General features: G+C 41.3%; 1 protein-coding gene across 1 annotated transcript; it reads left to right on the top strand.

Moving 5' to 3' along the window:
* Positions 1-14392: 14392 nt before the first annotated feature.
* On the top strand, positions 14393-19259 carry tyr (tyrosinase). Its single transcript, XM_022748531.1, has 5 exons — positions 14393-15502; positions 16142-16358; positions 17306-17453; positions 17588-17769; positions 17863-19259. The coding sequence occupies exons 1-5, from the start codon at positions 14675-14677 to the stop codon at positions 18108-18110; spliced, it is 1623 nt and encodes a 540-aa protein (XP_022604252.1). The 5' UTR covers positions 14393-14674; the 3' UTR covers positions 18111-19259.
* Positions 19260-19307: the final 48 nt, after the last annotated feature.

The following is a 19307-nucleotide window of genomic DNA, read 5'->3' as shown; positions in this document are numbered from 1 at the left end:
CTTGGTCCGTTCAGTTAACAAAGGAGAAGCAGGTGTCAAATTTGCTGTGTAGAGCCGTCACAGGGAACTACTTGTCCAAGAAAAACTTTTCCTCTCCATGGCAAGAGCTTGTGGCACAGAGGAGTTTTTGAATATGGATGATTTCAATATATTCCTTTCTTGTAACTTGTTTTTCTGTCCTTCGGATTTCAGTGTGGCACCATCACTGCAACAGCTGAGACAGGTGCAGCAGTGCAACCTGGGAAATTCAAAAGAAAATCTGGGCTAAGTCTCATTGGCTGACATAACTCCAGGCTCCCCCAATTATAAGGCAGAGTTGGTCTCCACAGTAACAGGTGAAAGACAGACATGTTCACATAAACCTGTGAGCAGAAAAGACTTTGTTAGAATTTGAACATATTTGTTGGCGCTGGCTTTCACACTAACCAAACAGACTCATCTATTTTATTGGTTTGATCCATTTACTTTAATATAATAACTGCCTGCAGACACTACCTCATATCTTGAGCTTGACAGACCTTCTTTACAAACATGCATTCATAAACTTTGACGACAAATGTTTTTACAATTTCATCAGTTTGATATGTGCAGGGCTCTCCTCATGATGTAAGACCTATCAAAGATTACTTTAGTATATTGTCCGGTGCATGAGATAAATAAAAATTCTGATGTGAGATTCACATCTCAGATGAACAGACAAACCTGTTGGCAGATCAGCAAACACAAGTAGTTTAAGTAAATCATACCTTCAATCAAGTTGAAGATAAAATCCAAACACATATATGAATGAAGTCCAAACACTTTATGTCCTCTATAACCTGTTTCCATTCAAAACCTGTCTTTTCACCTACCAACAGAAAGTGGGGAAAACTGTGTGATTAAAGCCAGAGCTCATATCATTCACTCTCACTTGATGCAATGTTTATGTGCACCCATTTCACAGCAAATGTCAATCTCACTATACATGCAAACCGTGCAAATGAACTCAATATAATGGCCACTCAATTGGCCATTATAGTTACCAACATAATAAGCAGTAACTGTTTGCTCTTAATGAAGCTCAATGTGATGACTGGAGTACTGGCTCTAGACCAGTACTCTTGATTTATGTATGGAGGTTTTACAAACACTGGCCCAGCATTGAAGCCTTGTCCTGCTCTTCCTGGGGAACAGCACTAAATCTCTGTGACTGAGCATAGTCATCATACTCCCCACTGTGTCAACATAATATCAATAACCACAACAGCGTATCACACCTTGCAGCTGCAGTGAGGACTCTTTGGTTGTCTGACAAGTTTTATACAGCACTCACTCGTAAAACTATGACACCAACAAGGTCACATAAAACCACTGGCAGTCCCATTTTTCTCTTCAATTTCATTTTGTTTTGGTCCTTGAAGATTAATTCCACCGTTGAAAAGCCATGTTCATTCCTCAAGTTTCAGCCCCTCGACTCTAACCAAATCAAGCTTGGTATGTCAGTGGCTATTCTCTCGCTGTTTTAATGGTATTAGTGCTGTAATACTGGCTTTAATACTCTTCAAATTGACCCCCTTGCATCGTTGTCATTAGACTTTAAATTGTTTTCAAGACTGACTACTACACTTGGCAAAAAGTGTGCATCCAGGGGGATTTTATATTCCTTTTGCTCTAGGAAAGAAGGTAGACTATTGCATGTGCCTTGTTATTATAAACCAAAGAATGCATCCATTTAATGAAGTGTAAACAGAGGTTAGGTAACAGTGAAAAATCCCCTTTGCAAAATGTGGGCAAGTCAGCCACTAACTGGATGATTCAAACAGACATACAGGACACATCTAGCTACAAGAAATACACCAAGCATACTGTGTTTAACAGACAGCCAAACAGTTTCCTCCCACGAGTAAACTTTCAAGTAGCCTTCCCTCTGCATTAATGGGCAAGTCTTATAATTTGCTTAACCTCAGATGCTATACAAATACTTTAGTTCACTGCAATGGAGCAATTTAATTGACCGTAAACGGCAGGGGAGCTGGGACAGTTTAGAGAGCAGAGGATGGCATCAACTGCTTATGCAAAACAGGATCAAGGTCGTGACAGGGATGTTGGTGGTTAGCTAAGGGGAGGAAGCGGGGAGATGGAGAGAAGGGAGGAGAAAGAAATGAAGGTGGGGTGTAGTGAAATGTAGAAATGGAGGACAAGGGGAGAAATGGAGGGAGGGAAACAGAATACAGATGAAAAAAAGAAGGAGGGAAGATGGAGAGAGGAGGAAAAGGGGGGACAGGAGGGGGTTGACAGAGAAAGGGGAATTGTATGGAGACAGACATAAAGGAAGAGAGACGGAGACAGAGGAGGAGATAAGAAAAGAAAAGAAGAAGAAGGGGAGCGCAATAAAAAAGAGGCATCAAGGGACAGGGAGTCACACTGATCGTAATTAACATGACAGTGTTAGGATGGCAACAGGGCCAACTGCTGCTCCAATAATGAACAAATCAAACAACTCTGCTCTCGCTCACACACACTCTGTCTCTATCAATGATGCAATTCTGTCTCTGTCTCCCAATCTCTTTATATTGATCATTGATTCTATTGATCTTCTCACTTAAAATTTCACTCCTTACAATATCCATAGACACATTCCCACTCACCAAAAAAAAAAAAAAAAAAAAAAAAAAAAAATTCAAAACATGTTTCTCTCTCCCTATGACATGTGCAATTCACACTCAATCACATACATGCTGTGTGTCTCTGTCACACACACCCTGTGTGTCTCTATTGTGTGGGCCTAACTGTGGCTGAAAAAGAAGAGAAAATCAAATCCTTACTCCCTAAACAAACATCTCGCACACACCATTAGGCATTTATATCTCTAGTTCTATCCAAACTACCCACAAGGGCATTATACAACCTTCCAAGTCAACTTTAACACTGACATAAACACACAACATAGACAGAAACAAACACTCTCCCTCCCTCTCTGTTTCACATTAAGTCAATGTGTTTCATTAGTGCTGACTGTTTTATGTGTTGAGAAAGCAATTAATTTACTGTACATTAAACAGGGACAATAGCAATGACAATTTATTTAAAAGTATCCCTCGTACGCAAATATATTTATTTTTTCTATCTTGTTCTATACGACACACACACATTTGTGTTTGTAATTAATGACAGGGCAGGGGTCAGCATCTGGAGTTTCCAAAATAGATATAAGTTGCTCTTTTCGTCATTTAAGCAGCTTAACTTTACTGACTGCATATTTTTAGCTGCTTTAATAAGGAGAAAAGAAAGTATCCTAAGACGAATATACATCAATAAAAAACACTGAACACATTTTTATTCACCACACACATTCAAACATAGAGACACAAAAATGCTAATGGAAAATGCAGACACCTCTTAAGCCATACACTAACAGATGTGCATTCACCAACATAAATGTAAAGAGGATCTTGCATCACCCTCTTGACGTGTGCTCTACTCTCACTGACATACTTCAGCAGCGCTGTAAGGATAAATGGAGTGCCAGCAGAAGAGTTTCACATGTATGAGAGGCCATACACATCTTTACATAATAAAATATGTCAGTGTCTTTCTGTAAATGTAACGACATAGGCCTACCACCTTTACAGTAGAAAGCTAAGTGACATGTGACAAATATTATACCATATCATTGTGTTACTTAAATTATTTGCTGACAACTAAAATAGGTCATGCTGGGTTTTTTCTGTTGTGTTAACAATTTAAGGAAACAGCAATATTTTGGGAAGCTTCAGTTATTCAGGGAAGATTTTTGCTGAGTGGGCGTATGACAATGTGTCTCCATGTGCCTCCTGTTCCCAAATAGTCAGAGGTACTATTTTTTGCACCTGAGCCCCAGGAAACAACAAGTTTCAGCACGATTACAACATCAACATCCCTATGAGCTGTCATGTTTCAAAAATTAGGTCTAGCTCAGTGCCACAAGGAGCTGTTCCTGGTCCTCACACAAAGAACATCACAAAGGCTAGGACACACCAACACTCACAACATGCAGATGTGTGTACTTTTTTTTTCCTAAAAGTAACTCTCTTGTGTTACATATTGCCTGACTGCTACAGCTAATTTGATTTTCCTGTCAGTCTGACCAAGTCTCACTAATATAAGCTATGATAATAAATGACCTTATCCTACAATAAAGGGCATGAAGATGCCAAACGCTATTAGAATCTCTCTGAAATCAATGTATAGTGACAAAGCCATTACAAACATCACATCAGATAGCCAACAAGTATGTATGAACGTGCTGTTGAGCAGGCTACTGTTCCCTTTTTGCTACCTCTCTATGGCGATATTGCAGTCTCAATAATACATATATAGTCATTGTTGTCAAGAAGAACCAACACCACTTTACGTGCTGCAGCGACATCATACAAGGTGTGACAGCAGCCCCTGCATTAACTCCCCCCAAACAAGCTCTGACCTTAAATCACTTCACCCTGCAATGTTTCAACGGGGACCAGCAGCCTACACAGACTGTCGCTCACTCGTCGATTTTCAGCGACCTCAATATACTTTAGATTTTTCTTACCTAGTGTTACTATAGCGTCCCTCTAAAGGAATCCACTGTAATATTTTGTATATGCTTGATCAATTAATTACTGACATGCACGTACAGCGTCTGGTCAAACCGCATATCTCCAAGGAGAAATAAAATCCAGAGACAACAATGACTGGCTGGCGCAGCGCTGCATCCGTCAGCCGCAATGGGAGATCAGAGTCCATCATTTGCACCGACACACACACACACACACACACACACACACACACACACACACACACACACACACACACACCACATGCGTAATGTTTCTTACGCCGATGAAGCAAAACATGACAGAGACACCGTCTGAAATGAACATGGCTACAGCATGCACCGATGAAAACCGGGTTTCTGATGTTTCTCTGTCTTACTGACATGACTGTATCTCCTACAGAGCTGTGCAACTGGCTGCTTTCTTTAACTAGGTTACACCGTTACGGGATATAACCTTCTAATATGATTCAAGGATAACTAGTCCAGATGCAACTGCAAGTAAGTCCCTTTAAGAATATTGCAAGAACAGTATAGGTAATAACAAAGTGCGACAAAATAACTCTGAGCAGAATATATAGAGGGTAGACAGGGTAAGTCCCTGTAGAAATACTGAATGAATCTCGGTGATCTTTCTGTAACCTTATGAATAAGCCTTACCTTATAGGAACCTATATGTCTCCCCGGCGTCACCGGCACAGTCGCGCTGGACAATGGGATTGCAAGTTACTATCACAGAGAAAAGATACTGCCGATAATGTGTAGTCCAATGTCAAGCACACCGGAGCTGCCTCTGAGAGCTGAGCAGCTTCCGAGCTTCCTCCGTTTTCCAGTCACGCACACCTGAGCCTCTCTCCCAACACCTCTCTCCTTTATCCCTCCCCCTTTTCTCTCTTCTGCTCCTCCTCTCCCTCCACACATACGCCATCCCACCCACCCCAACTCTCATCTCGGCAACTATTACCTTCCCCTCTTTTCAGCCCTTCTTCCACATTTTTAATCTTTCCAAATTTACCCTCCTGCCTCCTACATTTCTTCTTTGATTTCCCCCTCTCCAATTGCACTAAAAACACCCACATGTTAATTTTACCTCCACTCCTCTCTTCCTTTGTATTTGGCTGTTGTGTTACGCTCTGGGTAGTGTTTTCCTGTGGGCCATTGAGTTTGTTCTCGGAACATTTCTTTCACCTAGTCCAAGCTATCTCTCCGTATCCTCCTGCTCATCCTCCTCATGCCTTATGCTGTGAGAAAAAAAACCATGCTCAGAGAACGGACAAGCTGCTGTCTGTGAACTACTAAAGCTTACCAGATACCAAGTTCCCCACAACAAGCTGGGCTAATTCTCTTGACGTTAGCTTAGCCCATGTCTTAGCATGATATCATAGATCATGGAGTGATGAAATAAGGTGACAGGTGGTTCAACTATGCTAGCTGCTAAGTGACGTATGGTGCTAAGAGTGTTTCCCCTTGCCCTGAACCGAACTTTTTTTCCACCTTAAACCTCTGTAAGAATTCATCTACGACGTCTAACCTCAACCAAATACAGTTATTACCGCTACAACAACCAGTACAACGCCTAACCGATTTTAAAGGTGGTAAAGTGCAACATCGTACTCAGGGAAACTACAAGCGTCTCGAGGGGCAAACAGACTTTGACGTAACAACTGCTCAGGGTTCGGGTGTGATTCAGCCAATCAGAGTAGAGGACAGGTGCCTCATTTAGTATTGCCGGAAGAACAAGTCAGAGAGACACATGGGTAAAAGCGAAAAAGAAACACACAAAAAAACACAGTCAAACCGAGCGTGATGTGCGTGTAACTTGTGTTTGTCTTATTCCTTCACTCTGTCTCACACCTACACACGTTTTTCCCCATTTCCCCTTGTGTCCGTCTCTCACTCTCGCTCTCTCTCTCGCTCTCTCTCTCTCTCTCTCTCTTTCTCTTCCCTGTTGATCCCTCAGCCTAATTAAATCCTGCACTTACAGACGCCTTTAATTTTCAATTCAAACAGGGACTGATCAGAAAAATGGACGCAGAGCCCATAAAATGCAAACATACTGTATAAGTAGTTCCTCTCCACGAGTTATAGCCTATAATGTATCAGGCTGACGGTGGACTGAGTGTATCGCTCCTCTCCTCTGATCAAACACACATCAGAGGTGACACTGGGCTGGGATAACGATGCAGTGGATGGGGATCGATATCATTTGAAGTTTCATAGCGGTCACAGGAGTAAAGAGCCATTAACCTATACAGCTTCGCCTGGCGTCCACCTAAAAGACCCACAGAGATCAAATCATTAAAGATAAAAAAAAATCGATACAAATCTAATGGAAACATCCTGCCTCCCTGCAAACGTCTCCGACCACATAGCACGGACATTCCCAGTAATGATGGGTTTTTTTAGGTTTTGCACGAAAATAATTGAAGATTTAGGCGTAGGCTACAATGGTCAAATAAATCAATATTTGTAAAGAATTCATTTTATTTATCATAATACACTATTTTATTAATATAGACGAGTGTCAAGATATACAGTGCAATACAATATAAAAATTGCATGCTATTATGGGTAAGCTATATGAATGAAACTCAACTCTGCTTTTCTCAGCGCTGGGGAATTTGTTTGGAAATGTGACTACGTGACAACAAATGGTCTAAACAACATTTCCTTGCAAAAATAACGACTTCATTGATACAGTAGGCTAACGTTACATATTTCAAATCTTATATCACAAAGGAATTATGGGAGATTATAAAATACCATATGTGCTATTAGGTCGCTGTTAACTTTTCGACAGTAGCCAACCAAAGACACAGTTTCTCACTGAATATTATAGAAGTGATTGTTTGTTATGGGTTTACTCCTACGCCTATGATAAGTAAAGTGCTGTTACCTGAAGAAGCGTCCTCTCTTTGCAGTCACAGTGAGATGCATCCCAACTTTAAATGCATGAGAAATCGTTCTTACCGGGCAATTCATCCAACTGCATCAATTTCTCTCCACGGATAGGAAAAATGACAGAAGTAGAAGTCACATACCTTTGCTTGCAGGACAGGTGAAGGTTCCTGGAGAAACGCAGCATCCCTCACGCGTCCATCACGGCATCATGCTCGGGGTGGTTAATCTACTTTTTCACTATGGCAACAAATGAACCCCCCCCCCCCCCCCCCCCCCTCTCTCTCCGCCGCGCCACGCTCTCCAATGAGGAAGCTCTGTTCGCGTCACAGGTCATCCTCTCTCTCTCTCTTTCTCTCTTTCTCTCTCTCCCTTTCTCCCTTTCTCTCTCTCTCTCCCTCTCTCTCTCTCTCTCTCTCTCTCGATATCACACCTACCTCCAAGATACCATCTGGAGATAGATGCTGATAGAGAGTAACCCTAGAGGAAGAGCAAAAGGGAGAGAGACAGGGAGAGGGGGGTGTGTGGGATAGAAGGGGTTTTAGAAGCTTGGCTTAGACCAGGCTTGGATTAATTTGCCAGCCAAATGCATTTGGGATTAGTAGACCATTAAAAGAGCATAGACACACACACACAAACACACAACTATACAAATTCACACACATGCAGGCTGGACGTGGCTTTAGCTGATTCAGTGATAGCCTTACTAACCCTGACCTTTGTGTCTCTCAGGCACTCTGTTTCACTTTTCTGAGCTTGTTTTGACATGAACAAATGGGCTAACTAGCAAACATGAGAATGCAAATGCACACATAAACAGACTCTTGTTTTCAAACAATTGTATTAATGGTGGTGTGTGTGAGAGAGTGTGTTTTGCCTGTAGAAATAATGTGTGTTGACACTGTACGTTTATATGTGCCACTTTTAGGTTTCCAAGAGCCGTAACAAAACTAAAAGAGTAGAAATCCCCAAAGAAGAATAACCAACCAGGCAAAGTTGAAACTACCCCAGGGCCCCAGACCCTCAGGGGCCCAAAACAATCCAGGCTTGGTCCAGTTGATATTATGCTTATATGTTGCATGTTCTTAAATAAATTTAAATTTTAATCAGTTTTCAGCCAGAGTAAGTTGGAGAACATGAGGGAGTCCTTGGTGCTCACAGGGTCACTCTTTGGCACAGGGTCCACTAGTGTGTTCATCTGGTCCTGAAAATGCCAAAAGTAAAAACCAGCAGCACAGTTTATATGACATGATTTTGTTGTGATGAAAGTCAAGCTGGTTTGGCTGTAGAAGCATCCCATGAATGAAGGACATTAAAGCTGACCCACATCAAGAGCCGGATGCTCTGAAGGACACAGTCTACAACAGTAGGGGCTTCAGGGGACCTCATAGCCAGACTGTAGCTGCCCTTCCTCTCCAGACTGTAATCTCACAGAGAGGAAAGCTAGTGATGTTTTCCAGCAGCACATATTCGGTCAAACAAGCAAAAAAGAGGTACATATCAGTTACATGCCAAAACAATGACAGGTACAAGAGAGCTTACAAGCATACAAGTTGTAATGTTTCAGTTTCTCACATGAAGGGAAACTGGTGAACAATGTACCATCCTTGTGAAGTGATGGTAATAATAACACTGGACTTCATGACTGATTTCTAATATTTACATCTAGGGTACATACAACATGGTCGAAGATCACTTGAATGCACTATTAAACAGTTGCCTGGACCGCAATGGACTATGGGATACCAATGGCTAGATGTGTACTGCAGATTCAAGCAAAAGACATTTGTTAAACATTTGGTCTTAAATGCAGATGTTAGAGGATCCAGCCTCTGAATTCAGATGTAGTGTAATCCTTCATCTAATCTTAAACCTAAATTAACAGGTGTTATAATGTAAGAGGTTAGACCAAACCTTACAGATCTTTATATGACAATAATTAGATTTTACTGGTTTTATAACACCTACATTTCATATGCATCCTTTATAAATGGATCCTTACACACACGCATTTCTAAAAATGTCCTTGTTCAGTTACACAGGTGTCCACAATGCTTACAAACCTCAGCACAGGGTAAGTTTCTGTCTGCTGTCATATCACATCTTGTCCTTGATTTTCCAATAGAGCTGTTTAGGATGGATGAAATGCCAGAATGATTTGGGGTCACATTTCCATGGCAACCCTTCACTGTTGTAGTAAAACAGCAAAATCAACAAGCAGCCAATGGATCAGCTCAAATAGTCTCATTTGATGCCAGTCAAACTCTCTCTCTCTCTCTCTGTCGCTCACTACACACAAATACACCCAGATTCACCTCATCGTTCTCTAAGAGGGACTCTTGAAATGTTATTGATGCACGTTTGGATCAATAAATGAATTAATATTGATGAAACTGAGACAAATCAATGACAAGTGATAAAACAGAGTGTGTCGAATTACAGAGAATTGGATTGAAAGGTATCATAGGGGAAAATTCATCCACTTACCACACTGTATATGCGTAATGTGACACTGACACTGTTAAGCAGAGTGTGTGGGCTACAGCAGAGTGCATCGCATGGCTACAGGTCTCCTGGTTAGAAGATAATAAGATTACAGTGACACAACAAGGAAACCTTATGAAATATACCTGCACTCTGTATGTGGGCGTTTGTGTGTAGCTATATGCAGGTGTGCATCACACGCATATAAACGTCTATAGGGTAAAAATCTCTTTTTACCACACTCCTCCGCAAATCACAAGCACAACAGAGTCAGTGTCACAGTCGGCAAATCAATTATTCAATGGCATTTCAAAATAACAGTGGATACCCATGGTTGCCATAGACACATAGCTGATTTACAGGGTTGTCACTTGTCTGTGATATTCCAACTCTAAGTAGGACAAACAGAGGGGGGAAAAAACTACAACAGCATAACGCCAACAGAGAAACAAGCACGTCAGTTATGAAATGTTCACCCTCATGTAATGTGATTCCTCCTTCACTGACCAAGTGAAGATTAGCTTTTAATGTCACACATTTGTTTCAACTGAACTAAACAACAAGCTTCTGATGTGTGGTAAATATTCACACCCTGGTTTTCTATAATAAGCCTGTTGTCTTGATATGCTGAGGTGCTGGTTGAAATGAAGTCGCTAGCTACCATAGAAACGTTTTTCATGTGACATTTTGACACAAAAGCAGATCTTCAACATTATGCAAGCCCACTGGAACAAAAGTAGGTTTAGTATGTAACATAACATAATACTATGTTTATTTATAATATTTTACACAGTCAAACTCAAATTCAATGCACATTAAAAAAGAAAGTTTGTCCTCAGTTCCACAGACAGGCTGCTCCAGAGTCTGGGTGCAGACAAACTAAAAGCAGCCTCAGTGTCGATGTTAACTGTCAGCACAGGTTGACAAGCTGTCACAGTGTCTCTGACTACCAGGACGCCCTGATAACAGGGACGGCACACAAACTGGGGAATCTGGAGCAGTGTATGAATTTTACCCTGCAGATATGAAATAACAAACATTTCAAAGTCCCTGTGAAAATAGTTATATTTTAAATAGAAAATATCTATCTATCTCAGGGCTGCAGCTGTTTTCATTATCACTTAGTCTATCAATCATTTTCAGAATTAATTGATTGGCATATACAAATAGCAAAAAAAAATACCCATCACATTTTCCCAGAGTCCATGGTGAACATGTCTTGTTTTCCAATAATATTAGTTTGCTTGCTATTTGCCGCTATTTAACTTTCTGCTGACCAACTGATTGATTAACTGAATAACTATATTGCTGTAATATATCAACCTGTCTCACTCTGTCAAAATGCAGATGAGGGGCATAAGATCATAGGTCAGGAGGTCACACCTACTGACAATCTATGTGATTGTGGGCAGAAAACACAAACACACACACCTAGCTTCGGTACCTCAGCACATTTAATCTTTCCCAGCACACACACACACACACACACACACACACACACACACACACACACACACACACACACACACACACACACACACACACTCTTTCACTCTCTCTCTCTCTCCTGTAAGACACCTGTTCACCTGTTCCAGTACAAAATTGATCTGAAAAGCAATGCTCAAACAGATTTTCTAGCTAAGAGACAAATGATCACCTAGGGCAACAAGGTGTACATAATGTCTCTACCCTGTAGCAAAGGATTTATCTTTCTTCTTTGCAGGGCAGGATGGATATTAATATGAATAAATTATATTAAATACAAGAAAAAGTAAAAAAAAAAACAAAAAAAAAACAGTACGAAACACCACCTGCTGGCCATATCATCTGTGTTCTCCCTCCTCTCTTGTATCATTACACCTTGAGGCAGAAGCTCAAGCTGCCTACAATAACCACGCTGTGAAATGCCATTGCCGTGTGGCGTGCTCCTGTTTAAGGGCAATACACGTGTCGTGCTGCCCTCTTGTGTCTGGTTGGGACAGACGAAGAAGAGATTTTATGAGCAAGTCTCAATCAGGCGTCATTCAAATCTCTACTTACGTGGTTGTTGGGCGCGTGAACTGTTGTAAGTTCAGAGCTTTACGGAAAGTGAAATTCTTAGAAAGTTCAAAGCTCTCACTTTCTCTCTTTCTCTCACACACATACACACGCACGCACGCACGCACACAAACGCACACAGTCTGTCAGTCTCGTACAGAGGAGCCCTGCGGACAGGTTTATCCTGTGATGGTCATTCCTGTGCGCTCCAACGCGTTCCTGCAGCGGGATAAGCTGCATCCCGTGCCTGGCTACGACAGCATGTGACCGGCTTGTGATTTCGGCTTGTGCTCGGATACAGACCCTGAGACCTACCCCCCCACCCCCCCCACGCCTCACTCCCTCTCTCTCCCTTTCTCGTAGTTTCCACGTACATTCTTGTACTATGTGGTGATCGTCACGCTGTGGTACAGATGATGACAACACCGTCAAAGACTTCTCAAAGCATTTTGAATCTTACATTATAACGTTTCATTTTTACACATTGCCATGAATTGATGCAAGATATTTATTAGGCCAGTGATAGAATATAACTGAGTAGTCTATAGCTACACTTACTCAAGTATTCTACTTAAGTACAATTTTACTTGTACTTAATTTTAGTATTTCCATTTTATGCTTCCAATTCTATGACTGACATCTACTCTACAGGTACTTTTTACTTTATTTACTTTGCATATTCAGATTTTAAATGCAAAGCATATGATAGATTCATAAAATATGATGCATTGTTATAGATTAAACTACCAAACTAGTCTAAAAAACTAGTTCACTTCACCTCTACCTGCACTTTGAGAGTAGTGCAGCACTTAGAATAATCCAATAAAGTAAAATATAACGATCTCACACTGACAGGCTATTAATATATTTTACTGCAAATATGTCTTAATGTGCTTTTAGTCTGCTTAAACAAGATAAAAAATATTCTTTACAGTCATATTGCTACTTTTACTAAATGCTTCTTCCACCTCTGATAATCACTATATTTTAACAACTATGTGTTAGACTGATTAATAATAATATAAACATAGCTGCCTTTGCATATTACCTTGGGTATGATTCTGTTTTTGTCTCTTCTGTTTTTGCACGTGTTTAGAGAAACAGATGCAAGACCCAAAAAGGACAACTGTTTTAATTTCCACAGGGAACTCCTCTTCTCACTTCTACAAACTACTGGAGGGTCAAACTTGAGGAGCAGCAGCACAAGCAAAAACGTTTCATCATGGGGAAAAAAATGCCAGTTACAATGAGGTTTAATGGTCTTCTTTTTCCTTTTAAAAATGTAAGGTTTCATTAGAGGTAAAATGTTTATTTGATTGAATCATTTTCATTCTCAATAACACATGTTTACCTTTCTGTAATAGAATAAGAGGAAACTGTCATTGTCTGTTTTCATTTATAGGGAATGAATTGAGATTGTATTCACCTCAGCATGAACAACATGCTACAACACAAGCTACATCCAGGTGTTATCAAAATTTAAAATGTTAAATTCTCTCACCTCACCCCTGTGCTGTCCATTTTGTTTATTTTATGGCTTTGTTTTTGACAGACAGCCAATGGCACCATAAAAGAACTTTTACTGCAAAATATTGAAATATTAATACAGTCTTTCACGCTGCAGTTCTGCCTGTAACACCTTTGGGGGAATTAGTTTAGTCCCCATAAATAGCATCTCTGAAACAGACTCTTCATAATGTTGAGTAAGTCAAAAGTTACCCAAAGTAAACTTTTAACCTACTGTAGAGATGTCAGGTGTTCTCAAATACCATAACAGGCACAGCTGTGGTTTGTGCACACTAAACTTCCCAATAAACTGGCTGACAATGGAGACTGGTTTTTACTTATCCTGTCTGTTTCACATGTCCTCATATGGTTGAATCCAAATGGAAATCTTGTTTTTGTCTTAATCTAAAAATTAATTGAAAAGGTTTTCCTAAATGATGTCTTCAGAGAGCAGACCGACAGTGATTTAATGTGTTAAACATGTTGCTCGGACTAATATTTCCCGGAGTTTTCTGATGCATCTCAATAAAATTCAACTAATTTCTGCCTGAGGTATAGTGAAGCAGAGGTCAGCTGGTCTCAAGACCAAATGAAAGAGGAATCAGGAATATTATCCTGAGCATGTGATGGCATATGAGTGCACATGCTTTCGTGTGTGTGTGTGTGTTTGTGTGTGTGTGTGTGTGTGTGTGTGTGTTACACAGTGCGTGAGATCACAATGAGATCACACACTTTGTCAGAGGACGGCCCCTAAACCAGCTCAATGAGTAGGGAGAGAACAAGAGACTGTTGGCTGGGTGTAAGAGAGAGAGGGTGGAAGGAAGTCTGGTAGAGGGTTAGAGTTAGATGGTAGCACAGAGGGGTAGCAAATTATTTTTAAAAAAAAAGGCTGTAAGCTGCAATTTAAAAAAAATTATAAAAAAGCTAGGAATTCTTTGTTTGTGGATAAATACAGGTACCTGAAGAGTGTGTAGTTTTTCATTAAAAGCCATCTCTAGATCAAATTTGGTTGAATGCAGCTTACAAACTAGAAGTAACTTTTGAGCACTTCATTTATTCCTCTGTGCTGCTTTTTACTGAGTCTAACCTTGTCAGCTGCACGGTCTGTGAGGGCGTCAGGTTCTCCTTTGTCCATCTTTTCAACAGGAATTTACATTCCCACCGTGGTTAAGACTGGAGTTGCTCTGACTTTTCAACATGAGGAGCCTCTGTGTATTTGTACTTCTGCTGCAGCTCATTGGGATGTCTTTATGTCAATTCCCTCGCCCATGTGCCAACTCAGAGGGGCTACGAACCAAAGAGTGCTGCCCGGTGTGGGATGGCGATGGCTCAGCCTGCGGTGCCCTTTCAGGCCGTGGTTTCTGCACTGAGGTGCTGGTCTCAGATGAGCCCCATGGGCCCCAGTACCCACACAGCGGGATCGATGACAGAGAGCGTTGGCCTTTAGCTTTCTTTAACCGGACATGCCGTTGTGCTGGAAACTATGGAGGTTTTAACTGTGGAGAATGCAGGTTTGGTTATTGGGGTTCAAACTGTGCTGAGTACAGGGAATCAGTGCGCAGGAACATCTTGACCCTGTCAACTGCTGAGCAACAGAAGTTTATCTCTTATCTGAACCTGGCTAAAAACACCGTCAGCCGTGACTATGTCATCTCCACAGCGACAAGAGCAGAGATGGGTGAAAATGGGGAGAACCCCATGTTCTCTGACATCAACACCTATGACCTGTTTGTCTGGATGCACTACTACGTGTCCCGGGACGCCTTCTTGGGAGGGCCAGGGAATGTATGGAGAGACATCGACTTTGCCCATGAATCTGCAGCCTTTCTGCCATGGCATCGAGTCTTCCTGCTGCACTGGGAGAATGAGATAAGGAAGCTGACGGGAGATTTTAACTTCACCATCCCATACTGGGACTGGAGGGATGCCCAGTCCTGTGAGGTGTGCACCGATGCTCTTATGGGGGGACGCAACTCGCTCAATCCCAACCTCATCAGCCCTGCCTCTGTCTTCTCCTCATGGAAGGTGAGATCATTTGACTCAGAGATAATCTGACTCACAGTCTGTGAGTGAAAACATACGTGCAAATCTTTTTTATCTGTAATTTAGACACTGAAAATTCCTTTTGTTACAAAACAAAGCCTTACTTTGCCTCCATCTCATGCTACATTTCTGTTGTTTTTAATCGGGTTATTGAGATCAGACTGAAAATCCTATTTCAGAGGTTTTGTCTCCATATTCCAGAAAATCTATCTAAGACAACAATTTATTTAGATAAAACTCTCAGAAATCTTGAAGTTGTTCATTGTATTTTATGTCTTTTACTTCAACCTGCTGTTAAACATTGTTCCATTTGTCTTCACTAATATTTATCCATACTCTGTCTGTTTAGGGTATTTGCAGCAAGATATCACACAAACAGCAGGATATTATGTTCATTACATTTACATTGTTTCTATTCCCATTGTATGTTCAGTCCATTTTCCTCCTCTGATGATTTCAGTTCCTCATTCATAGCTGATAAAAGTAAACATCCTGTATGAGAGTCATTTCACTGAACTGCTATTGGTGGACAGAGCTTTATAAAGGTCTACAGGCTCTTTAACCACAGCAGCCCAGTTAATGTGTGCGTGTGCGCGTGTGTGTGTGTGTGTGTGTGTGTAGGTGATCTGTACCCAGCCAGAGGAGTACAACAACCGAGAGGCATTGTGTAATGCTACCGAGGAGGGTCCACTGTTACGTAACCCCGGAAACCATGATCCCAACCGCGTGACTCGACTCCCCACAACAGCTGATGTGGACTTCACTGTAGGCCTCCCCGAGTACGAGACGGGACCCATGGACCGATTGTCCAACATGAGCTTTAGAAATGTCCTAGAGGGTATGGGTTACACACACACAAACACACACACACACACACACACACACACACACACACACACACACACACACAGAGTTATTACTGAAATACCATCCTTAACCATTAAATTAAATGAACATAATCCTTGGTCTAATCTGTCTAATCTAGTGAATGAGTCTTGGTTCACACATGGATAGAAACAGAATTACATGTGTGTCCGTCTGTGTGTATACTGTACATTCAAGCTCAATTACAGACCTGTACACACACATAAACCTAAAAACACTGAGACATAAACGCAATTATAACCAGAAAGAAATATATACACCCACGAAAAAGATACATGCCAGTTTAAATGTTTCACATGGGAATGAGTCATTCAATTTTCTTGGTTTATAAATAAATCGTTTTATTTTAGCGAAATCTTGTTACTTGAGCTTGGCCAATATGTCTTGTCCACATTAGTGTCTAACTCATAGTTGCCTTGAAATATTTTCCATGGGTATGATTCGGAGATAGACAATTCTATTGCAGATTATTGCTTCCACAGTCAGGGGCCTTCAGCTCGCCTTAAGCTTTATAAATTCCATGTCTGTCAGTGTGCTAGACATCATCCATTTTAGTGACAGTATATGAAAAGCTTCTCGAAGATTTGTGAAAGAGCACTTGAAACACTAGAAGTGGGTTCATCCAGCCAATTCAGCTCTGTTATAAGTTCAAATGTACTGTCTGGTGGTGGTAATGTGATTTCCCAGTGTCTCAAGGTACTTTCGAAAAGAATCTTCACAATTTTTCCACCCATCTCTCTCTCCACACACTCCACTCAACACGGCTACGCTGCCAACCTTTTTCTACTTTCCCTCTCCTGAGTGTTACCTTCCCATCCCTCTTTCTACTCCTCAGTAAATCTCACTGTTACTCTTACTCCTCTCTCTTATACTTGTTTTTGCTCTCCCTCTCTCCTGCAGGTTTTGCCAGTCCAGAGACAGGTATGGCAATGTCAGGCCAGAGCACCATGCACAACGCCTTGCACATGTTCATGAATGGCTCCATGTCCTCAGTGCAGGGTTCAGCCAACGACCCCATATTCCTGCTGCACCACGCTTTTATTGACAGGTATGACACACAGGAAAAGAGCAAACATTATGGTTATAAAATGTTGACAGTCACTTATTCGTGATTATTTCTGTTCAGAGCAGTTAATAAACATACAGTATATCTTCTCTCTGTTCCTTTCATTTCCTCTCCAGCATCTTTGAGCGCTGGCTCAGGACTCACCAGCCTCTCCGGACCAACTACCCACGTGCAAATGCCCCCATTGGCCACAATGATGGTTACTACATGGTGCCCTTCCTGCCTCTCTATAGAAATGGAGACTATTTCCTATCTGACAAGGTTCTAGGATATGAATATGCTTACCTGTTGGACCCTGGTCAGTACAGAACAACAAACATGTCCAGTGAATGAGTGTTACTACAACTTTTCCTTCATGTAACACTGTCTTATCCTGTCTGTGTCGCCACAGGTCAGAGGTTTGTGCAGGAGTTCCTGACTCCCTACCTCCAGCAGGCCCAGCAGATCTGGCAGTGGCTCCTGGGAGCCGGGATCCTCGGGGCTCTGATTGCTGCAGTCATTGCCACACTGCTTATTGTTGCAAGGAGGAAGTGGAAGCGTAATCTGAGGAGGAAGAGGGCATCGAGCTACGGAGAGAGACAACCACTACTGCAGAGCAGCTCAGAGGAAGGCTCAGCCTCATATCAGACTACCATGTAACATACACAGATAGTGTGCATACAGATGTATATGAATGAACTCGGGACACTTTTGGTATTTTCATTAAGCAAATGAATAAGATGAATCCTAGTACGGACTTCATTTGTTATTAATTCCCAGCCAGTAATAAATCAATTTAATTTTTAAAGTAACAGGTGAAGGTACAGATGAGTAAGTTCACCCAAACCTAAAAAAACATATCCTCCCCTCATGGTATCTAGCAGCTAGTCATGTGTGTTCTCTTTGCCTCTGAGACATACAGTATAGGCTACTGCTAAGACCTTTGCACTCCAATACAATGGAGGTGAAGTGAATTTAAATTGTGGGGTCATTGCACTGAAAAATGTCAGCAACATGTCTTCACAGAAGCACTGTCAGATTTCACAGGTTAAAAAAAGCACTGAGAAGCAACTTTTGATCACCTCGGTTTGCAGAGCTCTACATCTACACACAAACTGACAGACTTTCAGGGCCATTATGTGTTCATCATGCCAATGCAACACATATCAGTATTTAAATGAAAAGATAAAGATTTATACACTACAGAGACTATTTTCTGGTGGGTATTTGAACTGTTAGTTGTGTCAGGTTACAGAGATCACCTTGGTAAATTTACATTTCCTGTCTCTTTACACAGGCTACTCAGCAGTCAGTGACAGCAGCCGTGTTTGGATCAGCAAAGATGTGATCTATTTCTTGACTTTCCTCATCAGCCTGAACAGAGTCACATTTCATGTAATTTGTTACTCATTTGTATGGTACTGTAAACAGGGCACATACTATATGTGAATACGGTAAGTTTTCTAAAGTGGTCAGAGTTGATTAAAGCTCAACTGAACTGACTATAGCTCAAAGAAAAGTAAAAAGGAAGGAAGAATAGTAGATCATTTAAAGTCAGGCCAGGGCTGCTGTAGCTGTAGTGACTGCTCAGGTTGTTCATGTCATATTTTTTGCTCCCTCGTACTGAATAAACCTGTGTCACAACAACAACGAAACATTACCTCTTTCTCAATTGACTTTGTGTCTTTTCAGCACAAAACTCCCACACTCTTGTGTGTTAGCTACGGTGCTGAAGGACCACAGCTTGCTTTAATGCCTTTGATCTTTGGCAGGCAAAGAAGATGCATCATGATAACAGAGATGAATCATGAGTTTGTACATCCTGCAATAAAATCAGACCTGATCCAGGTTTTCTCT

The sequence above is a fragment of the Seriola dumerili genome, unplaced genomic scaffold, assembly GCF_002260705.1.
Source record: "Seriola dumerili isolate Sdu_G_001 unplaced genomic scaffold, Sdu_1.0 BDQW01000122.1, whole genome shotgun sequence".
In the NCBI taxonomy this organism is placed as follows: Eukaryota; Metazoa; Chordata; class Actinopteri; order Carangiformes; family Carangidae; genus Seriola; species Seriola dumerili.
The sequence above is the reverse complement of the archived record's forward strand: the minus strand, read 5'-3'. Positions and strand labels throughout refer to the sequence as shown.